The sequence below is a fragment of the Bos grunniens genome, chromosome 11 (genome assembly GCF_055505025.1).
Source record: "Bos grunniens cultivar Pamir isolate PY7600 chromosome 11, Bosgru_T2T1.0, whole genome shotgun sequence".
NCBI classification, from domain to species: domain Eukaryota; kingdom Metazoa; phylum Chordata; class Mammalia; order Artiodactyla; family Bovidae; genus Bos; species Bos grunniens.
In genome coordinates this window covers 86785050-86803525 of record NC_141175.1, presented here as the reverse complement: position 1 = coordinate 86803525, position 18476 = coordinate 86785050, and the positions used below count along the sequence as shown (strand labels likewise).

Here is an 18476-nt window from a genome sequence, read left to right as displayed (position 1 = left end):
CTGGAGTCAGTGCTCAACATAAATACATACTCTGCTCTCTGCTTTTTGTATATTTTCTTCAAACTCTGGAACTTTTTTGCTTTAACTATGATCTCAAAAAAAAATAAAAATAGTAGATCACCCAAAAAAAATCTTAAATAAAAAAATTGTCACTCTAGAAATAAAGGATGGCATTTAAATCTACAGAAGTGAGTTATGACAGAGTACGAGTTATCTTTCAGGTTCAAACTATCATGTTCAACAAAATACAGTTGTGAAAGACAAGAAAATATAACTGAAGGCTGCAGAGATCTGTAGGTCAATGTAGTCACCACTCAAAATAGTTCAGCTACAAAGCACTTTCAAAGTGGAAAAAGCAAGTAATCACTGAAGACATCTGCTATTCAAAGTTTTAAAGAATCACCAAGAAAAATATGAAACAATTTTAATATTAATTTTGGAAATAATTATAAGATCTTTGGAATAATGCAGACTTAACTTGCTAAAGCAAATTCTACCAAGGAATGAAGGACTCCTGACTTGCACTTTATCTTGCTCTTAAGAAGAGGCTGGTTATAGGGAATTCCCTGGCAGTCTGGTGGTTAGGACTCCATGCTTCCACTGCAGAAGACACGGGTTCGACCCCTGGTCCATCTAATAATTCAGCAACCCTAGTTTAAGAAAAAATATTCCTTAAAAGGTTGTAGTAGCAGTAAATATATAATCATTATTATTGTTTAGTTGCTAAGTCCTGTCTGACTCTTTTGCGACTCCATGGACTGCAGCCCACCAGGCTCCTCTGTCCATGGGATTTTCCAGGCAAGAATACTGGACTTAGGTTATTTCCTTCTCCAGGGGATCTTCCCAACCCAGGAATGGGACGTTAAGTCTCCAGTACTGGCAGGTGGATTCTTTACCACTGAGCCATCAGGGAAGCCATATGATCATTACTAAGTAATAATACATTCATTTATTTATTTATATGTTACGTGTCTAGTTTATATTCTTAATCAATGCCTGAAAAATTTTTGTCCAATTTTCTTTTCATTTATTTTCAAGATCAAGCACGATATAGAAAGATTCTCTAAAACAAAACTCAACTGAAAATAAAACACACTTACAGGAACTAATGATCTGACTTAAGACTGTTTATCCAGGAAACAATTAAGTAGTAAGGTCTTGAAGAAAATCCAGGTAGTCTTCATTCCCTAGAAATGAGGACTTCAAAAGGCAACAATGCATGAAGACTACTAAGACTACTGAGTCAAGACTACTAAGATAACTGAGTGAAAAGCAAAGGGGATAGATTACAACGGATAGATTAACCCACCCTTAACATCCAAAGCGGAGAAGACAATGGCACCCCACTCGAGTACTCTTGTCTGGAAATTCCCATGGACGGAGGAGCCTGGTGGGCTACAGACCATGGGGTCGTGAAGAGTTGGACACGATTGAGCGGCTTCACTTTCACTTTTCTCTTTCATGCACTGGAGAAGGAAATGGCAACCCACTCCAGTGTTTTTGCCTGGAGAATCCCAGGGACTGTGGAGCCTGGTGGGCTGCCATCTACAGGGTGGCACAGAGTCGAAACACTGAAGCGACTTAGCAGCAGCAGCAACATTACAAAGAGACAATCAAAAGTTTCATGGACATCATGCGAAACACCGGGTTGGATGAAGCACAAGCTAGATTCAAGACTGCCAGGATATGCAGATGACATCACCCTTATGGTAGAAAGCAGAGAAGAACTAAAGAGCCTCTTGATGAAAGTCAAAGAGGAGAGTGAGAAAGTTGGCTTAAAACTCAACATTCAGAAAACTAAGATCATGGCATCCGGTCCCATCACTTCATGGCAAACAGATGGGGAAACAATGGAAACAGTAATAGGCTTTATTTTGGGGGGACTCCAAAATCACTGCAGATGGTGACTGCAGCCATGAAATTAAAAGACGCTTACTCCTTGGAAGTAAAGTTATGACCAACCTAGATAGCATATTAAAAAGCAAAGACATTACTTTGCCAACAAAAGTCTAGTCAGTCAAAGTTATAAAGTCAGTCTAGTCAAAATTATAGTTTTTTCAGTAGTCATGTATGGATGTGAGAGTTGGACTATGAAGCAAGCTGAGCGCTAAAGAATTGATGCTTTTGAACTGTGGTGTTGGAGAAGACTCTTGAGAGAGTCCCTTGGACTGCAAGGAGATCCAACCAATCAATCCTAAAGAAAATCAGTCCTAAATACTCATTGGAAGGACTGATGCTGAAGCTGAAGCTTCAGTACTTTGGCCACCTGCTGTGAAGAACCGACTCACTGGAAAAGACCCTGATGCTGGGAAAGATTGAAGGTGGGAGGAGAAGGGGACGACAGAGGATGAGATGGTTGGATGGCATCACTGACTCAATGGACATGAGTTTGAGTAAACTCCAGGAATTGGTGATGGACAGGGAGGCCTGGCATGCTGCAATCCTTGAGGTTGCAAAGAGTTGGACGCAAAGAGTTGGACACAAAGTGACTAAACTGAACTGAAGTGTGATGTATCAGAAACCAAAAGATACCACCAAAGACATATGTTTGAGGAAAATTTTTAAAAACATCAAACTGATCAAGCCTCTAGATCTAACTATGGGAAAGAAAAGAGACACATTCACTACCACCACAGAGATGGAGTCAGAAAACAAGAATATAGGAAATTTCACTGGACAAGCAAACCTGGACAAACAATTGAAAAAATAAAGGCGGGAAAAAAGAGAAGGAGACTTAAGAGCCGTATCAACCAAAGGCAGCGAGGGGGCCTTGTTCAAGCAATCAGGGAAATATGAACTCTGGATATGTGGTATTAAAGAATTATTTTTCTAGCATGGTAATAGTACCAAGGCTGTTTCTTTAAAAAGCTTTACTCTTTTAAAGACACAGAACATTCATATAATCTGTTATTTGCTTCAGAGTAATCTGGTAGGGAGGCTGGGTATGGAAAATAGATAAAACAAAGTGGCCATTATATTGATGATCGTTTAATCTTGGAGATGTTTATACACAGGTTTCTAACGTTGTTCTCTTCTGTACATATCTGAAATTTCCCATAATAGTAAGTTTTTTATGTGGTGAGGCTAATAGTCTTTATTAGGAAATGAAGTAGATCTAAGTACAAAAGATAGAAATATAGACCAGAGCTATTAGAAGTGAGAAAAGGTCTCTCAAACTGTACCTCTCAATGTTTCTGCTACTTCCACAGCATTTTAGTGACCAGGAGGGGCAGGATGGTGCCACGAAAGATTAAAACAAAAAAGGTAATTCTGAGTATCTCCAATAGTGACAAATTCACTCCTTTGTGAATCAATTCCTGTGAGTCCTCATCACACCAAGATATTATGGTTAAACAATGAATATTTTTTTAAAAGAACTCAAGAAACAGCTTTCTTAATTGGAGAGGGGGACATGTTTAAACTCCTTACAAGTGTTTACGCATAAAGAGAATATATGAATACACTCCCCAGAATGTCAAGAAATTTTAGGGCATTCAAGTTCTAGTACAGATGCTGAAAAATTAGCCTCCATATTTAAAATTAAATCTAATATATCACTCACAGGGGCTTTAGAGATTATGCAGCCAAACTCACTCATTTTTAAGACAAGGAAAACACATGATTGGACCACCGTGTGGAGGGAGACCTGACTGTGGTTTTATTTAGTGTTATTTCCTCTACATTAGTGTTTCTCAAACTTTTTAAATGCATATGAATCACCTGGCTCTTCTTGAACATTCTGATTCAGGCAACCTGGGATGGGAGGCTAAAACTGCATTTCTAACTCCCAACTTGATAATGTTGTGATGCCAACATTGACAGTCCTCTGAACAGAACAGAGTACTGATGATCACGGTATTGTACAGGTATTTAGAAGGTAAAGACCATTCATTTTATTTTATTTCATGTAGCATTCAGTGATGCTAACGTTTTCAGTAAAGGAAAACAGGTTTTCAAGCTATGCTATAATCCTCCATTTTCCTGAGAGACTGCTAACCACTCTAGCTGAGCTACTCTGGATGCTGTATAAAGTGAAAAGAGGTAGTGTACATAGACACCCCTACTTTCAAAATATAAATATAGAATTTTTTCTAATGTGTTAATATGATATATAGCTAGGGTTGAAAAGTATTGGCCTGGAGCCATCATCAATCACCTGGTGAGCGTTTAATAGCAGGCTTCCCTTTCCCTGCCCAAACAGATGCAGCCCAGAATAAGCATACTGACAAAGACACAAACTTGGACTTCAAACATTTTTAAGAAGAGAAGTAGCTATTAGCCAAACAGGTACCACAAAAAAGAGTTTAACAATTTGCTCCTATAAAATACTGTTATTAATAACTTAAATTTCTCTCCTATAAAACTGGAACTATGATGCAAATGGTAAAAATGAAAACTTTAAAGACTCCAGGAGACCTTCCACTAATGTCATACATCAGATACTTTCCCCCATCAGCTTTGCCCATCTGACCAACAAGACCATCCTAAATCACCAAGCTTTAAAAATACTTTTAAAGAGCATATACAGTAGTTCATATTTCCTTCCTTCATTACTCTCAAATCATGAGATAAACAAAAAAATGTTTTCCTATAAGACTCAAACATTATTTCCCACTTGTAATCTACTGTTTCCACAGTAACCGGCAGTGATGACATAGAATTTTTGCTGTTTCCAATTAAAGAATACTGAACAACCCACTTCAGTATTCTCGCCTGAGAAATGCCATGGGCAGAGGAGCCTGTCCATTGGGTCGCAAAAGAGATGGACACAACTTAGCAACTAACAACAAGACTATGCTAAAAATATTTTCAAGAATGAAGGATATTTTCTTATTGCCACTGCTGCTTTAAAAATAGGATTTAAAAAAGATAAAATTAGTATGCCCAAACATTGTTAATAAAAGACAAGGTAACTAAAAGTTATTGTATATACAGGGTTTCTCTGGGAGACAAAAATGTTGTTCAGTCATGTTTGACTCTGCAACCCCATGGACTGCAGCATGCTAGGCTTCCCTGTCCATCACCAACTCCCAGAGCTTGCTCAAACTCATGTCCATCGAGTCGGTGATGCCATCCAACCACTGCATCCGCTGTCGTCCCCTTCTCCTCCTGCCTTCAGTCTTTCCCAGCATCAGGGTCTTTTCCAATGAGTCGGCTCTTCACATCAGATGGCCAAAGTATTGGCTTCTGATTTAAAACTGTTCATTATATACTCACTTCTAATTTAAAACTGTTTATTTTATCAAACATGATTTGACTCTGGTTGGCTTTTAAGTTTATATAAAACAAAGTTGACTTTCCTCAATATGGAGGACTTAGATTATTCCCCACACTGAGCAAACAATAAAATCTGAATCTATTAAAAAAAATGAATAAAAATGTTTTTATGCATTTATCTAAATAGAAGAAAAATGTAAAATAGATCACAAAATATTTCTCTCAAAGTTTATCATCAAATATTAACCAGCTCTTAAAGCATACATTTAAATATACATGCATATACTTTAAGATTACAAATTTTCAACTGAAATTAAATTAGATTATTTTTTAAAAGGTGGCAGTTTATGAAGTGAATTTTGTTGACTAGCTAAGAAATGCTAGAATAAATAATGGCTTGGGAGGCTCTAAGCAACAAGACAGAAACTCAGAAAAATTCTATTTAGGTTCTGCAACTTAAGAGTCCTCAGTAGGAAAGGACGTTCCTAAAGGAAAGTCTTACAGAAAATCTCACCCAAGTCACCCCAAGGGGCCTGCATCTTTTGTACCTTTAAAAAAAAAAAAAAAAAGGATGGGAGACACATTTTTGTTGTGTGGTACACTATTTTAGAGAATTTGAGTAAACAGTATTGAAACTTTTTAAATTTAATTTTAGATAAGTTACTTACATGCCAGAGGAATTCTTACCCAAATGCACAGAAGAGACATGGTTCCTTTTCAATGGAGGACTGTCTCTAACTGCAAAAAAAATTTGGAACCTGAATATCTACTGATAAATAAAGTATGAAAGAGAATTAAAATTAGTGCATAAGATCCAAATGTGAGAGGTGAAAAATGTTAATCACTCAGTTGTGTCTGACTCTTGGAGACCCCAAGGACTGTAGCCCACCAGGCTCCTCTGTCCATGGAATCCTCCAGGCAAGAATACTGGAGTGGGTTGCCATTGCCTTCTCCAGGGGATCTTCCTGACCCAGGGATAGAAGCCAGGTCTCCCACATTGCAGGCAGATTCTTTACCATGTGAGCCACCAGGGAAGCCAATGCTATAGAGAAAAATAAAACCAGTCAAGGGAAATGAAAACAGGGGTTGCCATTTTACAGAACAGTCAGGCAAGGCTCCTCAATAAGGAGGCATTTGAACAGAGAACTGAAAGAATTGGGTACTGGGAGAAGGGATATTATTAAGAATTTTCTCATTCCTTGAAATAATTTACTTTACGAAATAATTTTAGATGTTACTTTAGAAGAGAGAAAAGCACTTAGAATGCCTACTCTATGCTAATAACTATATAAGCCTCAAAAGCAGCTAAGAGTTTTCGTATCTGTACGAAGGAGGACACTGAGGTTTGCTTAATGTAAACAAAATCTAACATTTTGAAGTGGTCAGATCACAATGTACACCCATTCTTTGTAACTGTCAGATCCATCATTCTCCAACTATGCCAAATGAGCATGTTTGTTGAACAAACTCACAAGTCAATTCTTATGTGCTCAAGATCTTTATAAAGTTATAAAGTTTAAAAAAAGTTACCAAAAATACAGTTTGTTTAAAAGCAAAGAAGTTTATTTCTCATTTTTATAACAAATCTTAGCATACAGCTATCTTTCTCTTTATTTTTTCAAAAAATTTCCTTGTGAAAACTTAATCATTTATAGTTAGCAAATCATTTATACAGTCCTCCATTAGGAAAAAAATTTTTTCTTCATAACTTCTAGAAGGGCAGGTTTTAATTGAAGACTTTAAAAACATAAGATGCAATAAAATTATACTTTCCCATCTTTTGTAAGATATGCATATATATGTATATGTAAACAAATATGCAACTTACTGTTTCATATTCACTGATTCCAACGATGCTCAGCAATGTGTCATGAAGATTCTCTCAACCTAACTACTTCAGACTAATCATCAGAGAGCAAGGCACTATTGCTAGACACTAGAGAAGTACAGATGTGAGAGTTGGACTGTGAAGAAGGCTGAGCGCCAAAGAATTGATGCTTTTGAACTGTGGTGTTGGAGAAGTCTCTTGAGAGTCCCTTGGACTGCAAGGAGATCCAACCAGTCCATTCTGAAGGAGATCAGCCCTGGGATTTCTTTGGAAGGAATGATGCTAAAGCTGAAACTCCAGTACTTTGGCCACCTCATGCGAAGAGTTGACTCATTGGAAAAGACTGTGATGCTGGGAGGGATTGGGGGCAGGAGGAGAAGCGGACGACAGAGGATGAGATGGCTGGATGGCATCACTGACTCGATGGACGTGAGTCTGAGTGAACTCCAGGAGTTGGTGATGGACAGAGAGGCCTGGCGTGCTGCGACTCATGGGGTCGCAAGGAGTCGGACACGACTGAGCGACTGATCTGATCTGATCTGAGAGGAAGTACAATTTGCTACTAACAGTCCTTACTCAAAGTTCTGACACAAACGAGTATAAAGTGACAGTATAACGAGAAAGAGATAATATGGGATTATTTAAACCAGGGTTATCGATGAAGATACCCTGGAGAAGGCTGCATTTCTCTAAGTCATGAGAATCAGATTAAGCTAAACAATTTAAGCCAGGACTTCTCTGGTAGTCCTGTGGCTAAGATGCACTCCAGTGTAGAGGGTCTGGATTCGCTCGCTGGTCAGAACTAGGTCTCACATGCAGCAACTGAAGATCCTGCATGCTGTAACAAAAATGGAAGATCCCATGTGCCACAGCTAAGACCCAGTGCCACAAAATAAAATTTTTAAAACAAAAGAATAAAAAAGTTTAAAAATGCTAAGCATCATCCTGAGGAGAGCCATGGAAAATTCTGAAGCAGAGTGATAGGATCAAAGCTGTGCTGCACAGATAAACTTAAAGTGATGAGTGAGTAAGAAGTATAATAATGAGTCTAAAAACAGGGAAATCAGATATAAGGCAAACGAAGGAGCCTGAGTATAAGGTGAAAAGCTCAAAGTCAAGAGGTGACAGTAAAAATAGAAAAGTGATGCATGCAAGAACTAGCTAGCTTCAACATCGTTCTTAAGAGTAGGCAACAAATAATACCAAATTATTCCATATTTTTTATAAGGGACATTCTCTTCTCTATAAGCCTTTATAAAGCGACAAAGCACTAAATTCCCATTTCCAAGTGTACTGTTGCTACAGTGACTCCCAAGACTTTAACAAAGCAATCAGGAATCCAACAAAACCAGAGTGCGTTGCCTCAATTTAGGCAAATGGTTTAATCATTTACTCTGAAGGCCTCCCAACTAACTCTGCAGTAAGATAAAAGATATTAAACTCATAGAAGAGCTATTGAAATTTGGGGTAGCAGGCTAGCAAAGAAGTTATTAAAAAAAAAAATACACTCAAGCTTAAATTTCGAATAGGCTTTTCATGACAAATCTCAAACAGGTATGTGTCAAGTCTCTATAAACAAGACACTACGTTCCACTTTGCTTCAACTCTCAACCTCAGATGACTTATTACAGCAACAGTTTAAAGAAAGGAAAGCAAAGAGTATACTCAAATCCCAACCCTGGCTCAGTGCAGGCAAAATCCTATTAAAAGCAGGGGTAAAAAGGAAGTAGAGCCAAAAGGGACAAATAACCATCTTTCCAGCTAGATAAAATGTGATTAATTTGAAAAAAAAAACAAAAAACAGGATAAGAGTGTCAAAGGTTCTCACTATCCTCTCCTTTGTTCTTTCTCTAAGTTTGGCAATTTTAGAGTAAGTGTCAGGATTTCCTGCGGCAGAGAAATACACACATAATCAAAAATAGCGGCATGGAGCACACATCTTTACAGTTTTTAGGTACAGCTAGGGGGGCTATTCAAACAGTTTTTCTAGTAGTTATTCAGTTATTTAAATCAATTCTTTGCTGTACTTGGCTACAGAAAAACTCATATCCTTTTTTATTAAACATGCTCTAACAAATTTGATCTTCCAGTTGCTTCTAATTGCTTTTAAATATTTCAAGCATCCTTTTTAGAAAAATTCTTAGAAAGCAGCAACAAGTACTTTAAAGCTTCCCAACATAAGCCTATCTTTCTATCTTCAAACAAGTGGTATATCCTACAACTCTGCTAAGGACTTCAAGGACTGATAAGCCCAACTTCCCCCAAGTCTTCCTTAACAATATTAACACACTAATTTCTACTTCTGAAATTAGAAACTTCATGATAAACTTTACTCACAAATATGCATAAGGTCTATCTGATCTCCCAACTACATGAAAGCTTTAGAAAAGAGTGATCTCTTTTGCACTTTTCTACATAGGTATTCACTACCAGAAACAGAAAGCCTTTTTATAAGGTGTCAATATAGCAACATAACATCAAGGGGAGAAAAAAGCTAGTTCTTTGTCCAAGAATGGCCCTCTACCTGACTGTCCTACTCCACCTCTTTACCCCCAAAAGAAAAAACTAGCCGCAGCCCCTTCAGGCTCTCCTTTACCCTGAGGAGTAACCCTGTACACTCAATAGACGTCAGGAGCTTTGAAAAATATCATCTTTGAACCTTAAATTTCTAAAGTAGGGTTTGTTTTGTTAAGGAAGCCAAAGCTTAAAAACGATGGTGATCTGAATCCAGCTCCTAAGTTTGGATGCTTCTACCACCCTACTAAGCACTGAAGCAGATGCCTATGTGAGTGAAAGTCGCTCAGTCGTGTCCAACTCTTTGCAACCCCATGGACTATTATATTATAGTTCAGGGAATTCTCCAGGCCAGAATACTTGAGTGGGTAGCCTTTTCCTTCTCCAGGGGATCTTCCCAACCCAGAGATTGAACCCAGGTCTTCCACATTGCAGGCGGATTCTTTACCAGCTGAGCCACAAGGGAAGCCCAAGAATACTGGAATGGGTAGCCCATCCTTTCGCCACAGGATCTTCCCAAGCCAGGAATCAAACCAGGGTCTCCTGCATTGCAGGCTGATTCTTTACCAACTGAGCTATCAGGGAAGCAGATGCCCATACTTTGGTATTAAAAAGAGATGGGAACAATATCTCACAAAGAATTCAAAACAAAAAAGAAGGAAAAAACCTCCAGGTGTGCATACCTAAATATTCAAGAGACTAGCACTAAGTTACTAAGTTCAGACATGCCATCAGAGATGCCAATTTAAGGAAAGAACTCATATCGAACCATTTTAAGTATTTTCTTTAAATATAGTATTTCGCAAAAACAACCCACAAAGTCAAAAAGCAAACAGGAAAAAGAATTTCTTGTATATAAAAGAACTTTTACAAAGATAAGATAAACACTGACAGCAGGTCAATTACCAAAAATTCACATTCAATTACCATGTTAAAATTTCAGTATCAACTGTAATCAAAGAAATGCAAATGAAACAAACAGTGGGATCCCCATTTTTCCCATTTGTTGGTATTTATTTTTAATTAACAACACTCATTTGTGAACAAATGGAGACAGAATAAATGGGTATAACCTTTCTGAATGGATATGCTGATGTGGTCTTCAATCTTGAAACTGTACAGGCCATTTGAACCCTGAAAACTACTTTTAAGACCTTACCCTGTAAGTCAAGATTTATCTAGAAAGATGTTTGGCCAGCATTATTCAGTAAGAAATAACTCCATAATCAAAAGGAAGACTGAACAGATGTGGAAACAGTGACAGACTTTATTTTCTTGGGCTCCAAAATCACTGAGGACAGTGACTGCAGCCAGGAAATTAAAAGGCACTTGCTCCTTGGAAGAAGAGCTATGACAAACCTAGACAGTGATCACTTAGCATCACTTAGTGAACCTAGCATCACTTTGCCAACACAGGTCCATCCAGTCAAAGCTATGGGTTTTCCAGTAGTGAAGTACAGATGAGAGAGTTGGGCCATAAAGAAGGCTGAGTGCCGAGGAACTGATGCTTTCAAACTGTGGTGCTGGAGAAGACTCTTGAGAGAGTCCCTTGGACTACAAGGAGATCAAACCAGTCAATCCTAAAGGAAATCAGTCCTGAATATTCACTGGAAGGACAGATGCTGAAGCTGAAACTCCAATACTTTGGGCACCTGATGGGAAGAGCCAACTCATTGGAAAAGATTCATGCTGGGAAAGACAGAGGGCAGGAGAAGGGAGTGACAGAGGATGAGATGGTTGGATGGCATCACCCACTGACATCAAAAAAACTAAGAACAATGGTGAATTTCATTCAAATTTCATCAAAATTTCTCTCCAACTTATTCAAAATTCAAACCCCCTCCCACCATTCTGATAAAAGTGAACTTAATCCAGCTTTTAATCCAGCTCATAAACCCAGTCATTCAAATAGGAAAAGAGCAACTCAAGGGGTGCCAATTTCACCCCTTTACAGAGTTTCGTTATAGGAGGCTTTAAAGTGTCTAAAGTACCTCCACAGATTAACTACTTAGTAATCCAAAAAAAAAGACACCAGCTTGCTAGGGTAGATATTTCCTTCGGGAAGGAAAAAATGTTATTCCATTCCGAAGGCCATGGAAGTCTACACTACTCAAAATTCAAAATTAAGTCTTGAGTTAAAATAAGTACTTTCTTATCACTACCCAAGACTCTTCTATGAATGACAACTACAGAAAGGGGGGAAAAAAGCTTTTTATGGGATTCATGATTAGTGTGGTTTCAAATCAATCACTGTTTCAGGCATTCTTGTGCATACAGACATTAATTAGATTTCGCACCTTTACTGTTTGAAAAGCCAATGTTTTCTACTTGAAAACTGCCATGATTCATATTGAATCCTGAAACTGAAATAAACTTCAGAAGATTATCTGCCACATGATTAAATGATTCTCTAAAATGCAAGTTTATTAAAATAAAGGTAGCTGAGAAATATGTTTATTTTTATCTGATAAAAACTAAACAAAGACTTTTCAAATCACCTATTTTAAAAATTAAATGTTTAGTTCAAAGTCTCATCTTAAATAACCACACATTATAGTAAGTACCACCAAATAGAATGTTTGATACTGAGTTAAGCACTTTAATCACATTTAATAACCCTAATCATGAACACATTATCAGCATTTTATAGATAAAGTTAAAAATTCACCCACCACTCTTGACCACACTAAACTTTCACATTACAGGGGAAAAAAAAGAAACTTTCTGACTGCAAATATACACATACATTAATATAACAGCACAAGTAGTCCAACTGGCATATTCTTACCTATACATTACTGTATCTTACACACAGCTTTATAATTTATGAAACACTGGTACCCTCACCTCATTTGTTTCCCACAACAGCCCTTATGGGATGATTATCACTACTGCGTGTGAGGGGTTTCAAGCTTAGAGTTTAAATGAAGTCACTCAGCTTTTGAGTCCTCATTTTTTTTCCACTGGACTTCCCTGGTGGCTCAGGTGGTAAAGCATCTGCCTACAGTGCGGGAGACCTGGGTTCAATCGCTGGGTTGGGAAGATTTCCTGGAAAAGGAAATGGCAACCCACTCCAGTATTCTTGCCTGGAAAATCCCAAGGACGGAGGAGCCTGGTAGGCTACAGTCCATGGGGTCGCAGAGAGTCGGACACGACTGAGCAACATGGTAAAGAAACACTGCCCCCACAATCAGTATTATATAATAAAAAGGCAAAACCACTAGAGAGCCTAAATTATCTTTCATCAGTTACACATTTCACCAAGTTATTAGTCACTATTTATTTTGATGCCAATCATAGAAATACAAGTTGTACAAATAACTTTACTAAACTGGTAAAGGGAATCCCCTAGATTCTACTTGTACTGGCCAGAAGACTAACCCCAACATCTACATTATTAATTCTTCTTTCTACAATATCCACCTTTTCCCTTCCTACTTTAAAATTTCCCACTCCACTTAAGTGATTTGCCCTACCTTTACTTTTTAACTGCTCCATCATCTCATTAGTATGATTTCAGACTTCATTCAACAAAATTTTACCCGGTCATGACTATGATACATGACAATCTGAATGAAAAGAGGCCCCTACCCTCCTCCAAGTCTGGTGAGGAGCAGTAAGAGCACCTCTGAGTCACTTCTGTGACTGTAGACCAGTCTCAATCACTCCCTTCAGCGGCAGTAACTTAATTCCTCCAGAGGAAGGTTTTAAGAATAAAATCAAAGCACGATGTTTGAAGTGCTTTATAAAGTATCAAGTATTATCCTGCTGACACTATATCCTCAGGTTGGTCTTTTTTTCTGGATATCCACTTTTAAAGCTATGGAGAAAGCCCTCAATAGGTCTTCTGTATTATGGGTGATAAAGAAGAGTAAAGGATAGCAAGAAACTTACATCAGTAATGAATTGGAGGATCAAGTTTGGTTATTCTATATTCACATCTATCTTCCTAAAGTTAAATAATGCCCCAAAGAGTAAACAATACAACCCCAAAATGGCTAGACAATACCATCACACTTTTTTAAAAAAAATTTTAAAAAGCTGTTTCCCTGCACCCACTCTAGAGAAAAACTCCTTCTGTAAAGCTATAAGTCACTGTTATAAAAAGTCTAACTTCTATTCCCACCCCGTACATTTCTGGCCCTTTGACAGACTGCCAAACAGCTTTACTTACAACTGTGTCAAAAAGGTCTCCCAATTAAGCATAAACAACATAAACAATGTGCATCTTACTACTAGGTCTCACAATTTTAAATATGTCTTGAACTCCAGCATCAAACTAGGCGATAGTCCTCCAAGTATACTCTTCAGTTCAGTTCAGTTGCTCAGTCGTGTCCGACTCTTCACGACCCTATACTCTTAGTAGCTGCTTAATAGCGGATAAATGGAAAAGGCACAATTTTGGAAACGGGTCTAAAAATTTCAAGGAACTTACTTGCACTTGTGAGTATTCCAAAACCCTACCCTAAAGTTAAAACAGAGAGGCAACCTAAAAATGAATTTGAAAACAGGTGCATTCCATTTAAGGACTGAATCTCATTTTAAGTCGTGGTTTATTTGCCCTATAATAAGTGCCTCTTTACTATAAGGCAGCTCCATCTTCCCCAAACGAAAAATCTGAAGGATTTCAAAACACTTTACTAAATATATTTAATCACATCCACAGATTCTTATCATCCTACAAAGTCAACGGAAGAGTTCCTAGGTCTTTTATAAAGGTCTTACAATCCTAAAAAGAATGAACACTGAAGAGACACAGCATCTTCCTAAGAGTGAACTACAAGAGCAGCACCTGACTCACCCCAACTCTTCAACTTTATCCAGGAAGCAGAGGGAGACAGAGTTTCTACAGCCGAAATCTAACCTGCTCATTCAGAGCCTGTTTGCACAAATCTCAGCCAATTTACTTAGTTTTTAATGTAGTAAAGGGTGATTCAGAGAAAATCAGCAGGGAGAGGGACTATTTTGGGCAGTCATTTGATAGAAATGGCTTTCAAGTGAAGGACTAACTTCACAAACACACACACAAGACAAAAACCTGTGAGTAGCAGACAGAGCATTTAATAAATGATGACCCCGATATATCAAGTCTTAAGAATAGCATCTCTTCTCAATATGCCATAGCCTAAAAACGATGTTCATAACTGTGAGTCATAAAGCAACGTTTCTCCTAATAAGGCAAGCACATAAAACGCTCCTAAACTACATCTAAAACGGTATAAGTAAACAAACACGTGCACACACATTCCCAGGTCCAAAAGAGCTAAACTAACCAATCCATCGGCATTCCAGAACAACTAATGACTTGAGAATTCCAACCAGAATAGACTTAAGGCGTACCTCTCTTCTCTGGTGGCATTTTTTTCCTGCATAAACAGCTCTGTCAAGTGCTTTGGTTGGCAAGCAGTAATAAAATCAACTTTATTTCCTGTTCCCTGTACCTTAACAAAACTTCCAGTTTGTCCTTACCTCTGACATACGTTCAACACGTCCAAGGGCTAACGTAAATGATAAAATATATTTCACATAAACTTTTCTATTAAAGGGAGTTTTTCATCAAAATGTTTTACATTTTACCTCACAAAACCTTTATCAGACTGTGGAGAGAAACTTGAAAAACACAGTTCATACTTAATATACTTAATAAACTCTTATCTATGTCATGGCCACACTTGCCTAAGCTCAAGCTTTTACTAATTATAAGCCTTGGGAAAACTTCATGCCTTTAAGTACCATCAAAATTCTCAATCAAGATTTCAGGCGTTCAATTCACACCACAGTGAAAGATCAAATGCTAAACTCCTAAAAATAGGGTGTAATGAGTAAGAGAGACACACAACACTCTGCTGCCAAAGCAAGTGCGTCTTCCAAGGGGCAGGGGCGCTCCTTTACCCGTACAGTAGGAGCTCACATTCAGCAAAACCGGCGAGCGAAGGATCAGGTGACTTCACACCACCGACACTTTCAGCCCGACTGGGCCTCACTATGGTCTCAGAACTAGTAAACAGCTCAAAAGCCCAGTTTTGACAATTAAATCTGAACTTGCATCCTAGCCACGCACTACCCGCAGGAATAGGTTCGGGAACTGCGGGGCCCCGGAACCCAAGCCCCGGGACGCAGCCCTGCCCTGCGGGCTGCGGTTCCCTCCTGGAAGGGTGTCTGGAGAGCCTCCCGACCTGGCAGCGAGGTGTCTGCTCCTCCCGCGCGCTGCGCGTCCTCCTCCACCGCCGGGCCCATCACGACCTGGTTAACCCTTCCTCCCTCTCCGCGCGCGAGACACAGGGCAGCGAGTGGCGGCGGGTGACAGGTCGCCCGGGCGAGTCCGGAGCTCCCGAGGACAGAGCCGCGCCGCCGCCGACCTCCCCTCGCCCTGGGTCTGCAGCCCCTGCTCAAGGCCGCCCCCTCAGGTCGGGGCGGACACCGCGACAGCCACGCGGCGGCGGGCGGGCAGGGGGGCCGGGTCGGACGCAGACGCGCGCGCCGCCCGTTCACCCGACAGCTGCGGGAGCCGCGGCCCCAGGGCCGCCTTTTTCAGGCCGCGCGCCGCGGGAGCTCGGGGCGCGGAGGGGGCTAGGCCTGGCGGCCAGACGCGGCGGCGGGAGGAGAGCCGAGCCAGCCGCGGACGACGACCCCGCCGCCTGCGGCCGGTGCCCGCGAGCCCGAGCGGCCCGCGCCCTCTCCTTGCGCGGGCCTTGCGGCCTCCACCCTGCCGGCCCGTACCTAGGAGGGTCGTGGACGAGACGTGGTTAACCCCGGTGTTTGAGTCGCTGGTCCGCCGCCGGCGCCGCAGCCCTTGGTGCGGTTCTTGGCTTCGCGTTACCTCGTCCCCCTCCGCCATCTTGTACCGATTTAAAATTAACTCCCCACTGACGTCAAACGCCGCCGCCGCTTTATCAACCTCCCGGGAGCCGGCGGGGAGCCGGCAGGTCCTAGCGCCGCCCGTAATCTGTGCCTCCTCCTCCTTCTGCCCACGCCCTCCCTCGTCCCGCCCCTCGGCGCCCTCGCTCCGCCTCCTCCCTGCTAGCCTGCTTGCCTGCCCCTCGGTTTTCCCAGGCTTCCACTTCGGGGAGAAATTGGGCGGCGCCCTCACCGCAACCTTCTCGCACTCCCACCGCCCTAAACTCAGGACCACACCCCCCGAGCGCTGTGTAATCGCAGGATTCTCCGGAGAACCAAGTTCCCCCTTCCCAATTCAGTAACCCAATTCTCTTTACCTTTCTTCTCCATAATCGTTGACTCGTGCAACGCAAATGTTTCATACTCCTTTCCTTCTCTCCTTTTTTATCCCCTACCTCCTCCCCCAGTGCTAGTCTCTCCCTCCTTCCCTCGCTTTCCCTCCATTCCCGAGCTATTGCTGGTGGCCTGCTTTTCCTTTTGGTCTTTCTTCGCACAAGTCTCTCATACCGTTTCCCATCTAGAGACCATCCTCTGCTTTGTTTATCATAGCTTCCTTCTACTTGAGACCCTCCTCCTATCTTCTTAACTGCGCATACCCTTGCCCTTCTGCTCCTAGCCCCTTATAGGGTCAACCAGAAAGCGCTGTAATCAGAAAATGAATTGTAACAGGTCCTTTCCTAACTGATGCACCTTCTTGTGGGGATCCAGTGACATCCTAGAGAAAGTTCGGGTCACTTTTAAAAATAAATATCTGCCTGTGCAGGCTTCTGTGAAACATGGTTTCTATTCTTTTGGATCTTTGCCCTATCACCAGCTTCATCAGAAATTCCTTCTCTCTGGTAAAGGCATGTGTCCAGTGTCCAATTGCAGTCTTGTCCTGGTCTTTTCACAGCCTTTCATCTAGCATGACCTCTAGAAAAGCACTGGTGTCATCAAAGCTTGCAGAGTGTCATTCTAGAGGGGGTTTTGTTGAACTCTTTATTCATCTGTTTTCTGTATCAATGGAAAGGGATTTGGAGTTCCTCCTGCACGTGATAACTCTCCATCTTGGCTCAGTGACCCTGGGGCAACCCCCCAAGCCATGAGCCCTGCTTGATGATGGATTTTCTAATTTCCTATGATGGATTCCCTACATTTCCTAATCTCCTATGAGACATCTATTTAATATTGCCCGCAGTCTGCATTATGCATCCTCTAAGGTGTGAGAGAAGATGCAAAGATGAGTTATTTTTGTCATCAAAGAATAAACTTCCAGTTACAATTAGCAATAAACTTAGCACCAGCATGCCCCATCAGGGACCCCTGGGGGGTTAAGGCTGCACTACTAGTCAAGAGACCTCCCAAGCAATGTTGTTGTTTTTCAGTTGCTCAGTCGTGTCCAATTCATTGCGACCCCATGGACTGCAGCATGCCGGGCTTCCCTGTCCATCACCATCTCTTGGAGCTTGCTCAAATTCATGTGCATCGAGTCGGTGATGCCATCCAACCATCTCTCCTCTGTCCCCTTCTCCTCCTGCCTTTAATCTTCCCCAGCATCAGGGTCTTTTCTAATGAATCCACTCTTTGCATCAGGTGGCCAAAGTATTGGAACTTCAGCTTCATCATCAGTCCTTCCAATGAATATTCAGGATTGATTTCCTTTAAGATTGCCTGGTTTGATCTCCTTGCAGTCCAAGGGACTCTGCTGCTGCTGCTAAGTCGCTTCAGTTGTGTCCGAGTCTGTGCGACCCCATGGACAGCAGCCCACCAGGCTCCTCTGTCCACGGGATTATCTAGGCAAGAATACTGGAGTGGGTTGCCATTTCCTTCTCCACCAAGGGTCTCTACGACACCACATTTCAAAAGCATCAATTCTTCAGTGCTCAGCCTTCTTTATGGTCCAGTTCTCACATCCATACATGACTACTGGAAAAACCATAGCTTTGACTATACGTACCTTTGTTGGCAAAGTAATGCCCCTAACCAGTGTACTTTCCAGTATTAGACCGTTTACCTCATGGGCCACTACAGTGTGCTGGAC

At 40.9% G+C, this 18476-nt stretch overlaps 1 protein-coding gene across 5 annotated transcripts in view; it reads right to left on the bottom strand.

The window, feature by feature from the left end:
* Window positions 1–16427, bottom strand: part of ATL2 (atlastin GTPase 2) — a 67343-nt gene extending 50916 nt beyond the window's left edge. For 3 of the 5 annotated variants that reach the window (XM_086327397.1, XM_086327399.1, XM_086327403.1), the window contains exon 1: window positions 16280–16427. In XM_086327397.1, coding sequence (XP_086183523.1) covers window positions 16280–16397 — 118 coding nt within the window. In that variant the 5' untranslated portion in view covers window positions 16398–16427. Of the gene's footprint in view, window positions 1–15735; window positions 16213–16279 lie in introns of those variants that run through there. The other 2 variants (XM_086327398.1, XM_086327401.1) reach the window with 2 other exon arrangements.
* Window positions 16428–18476: the final 2049 nt, after the last annotated feature.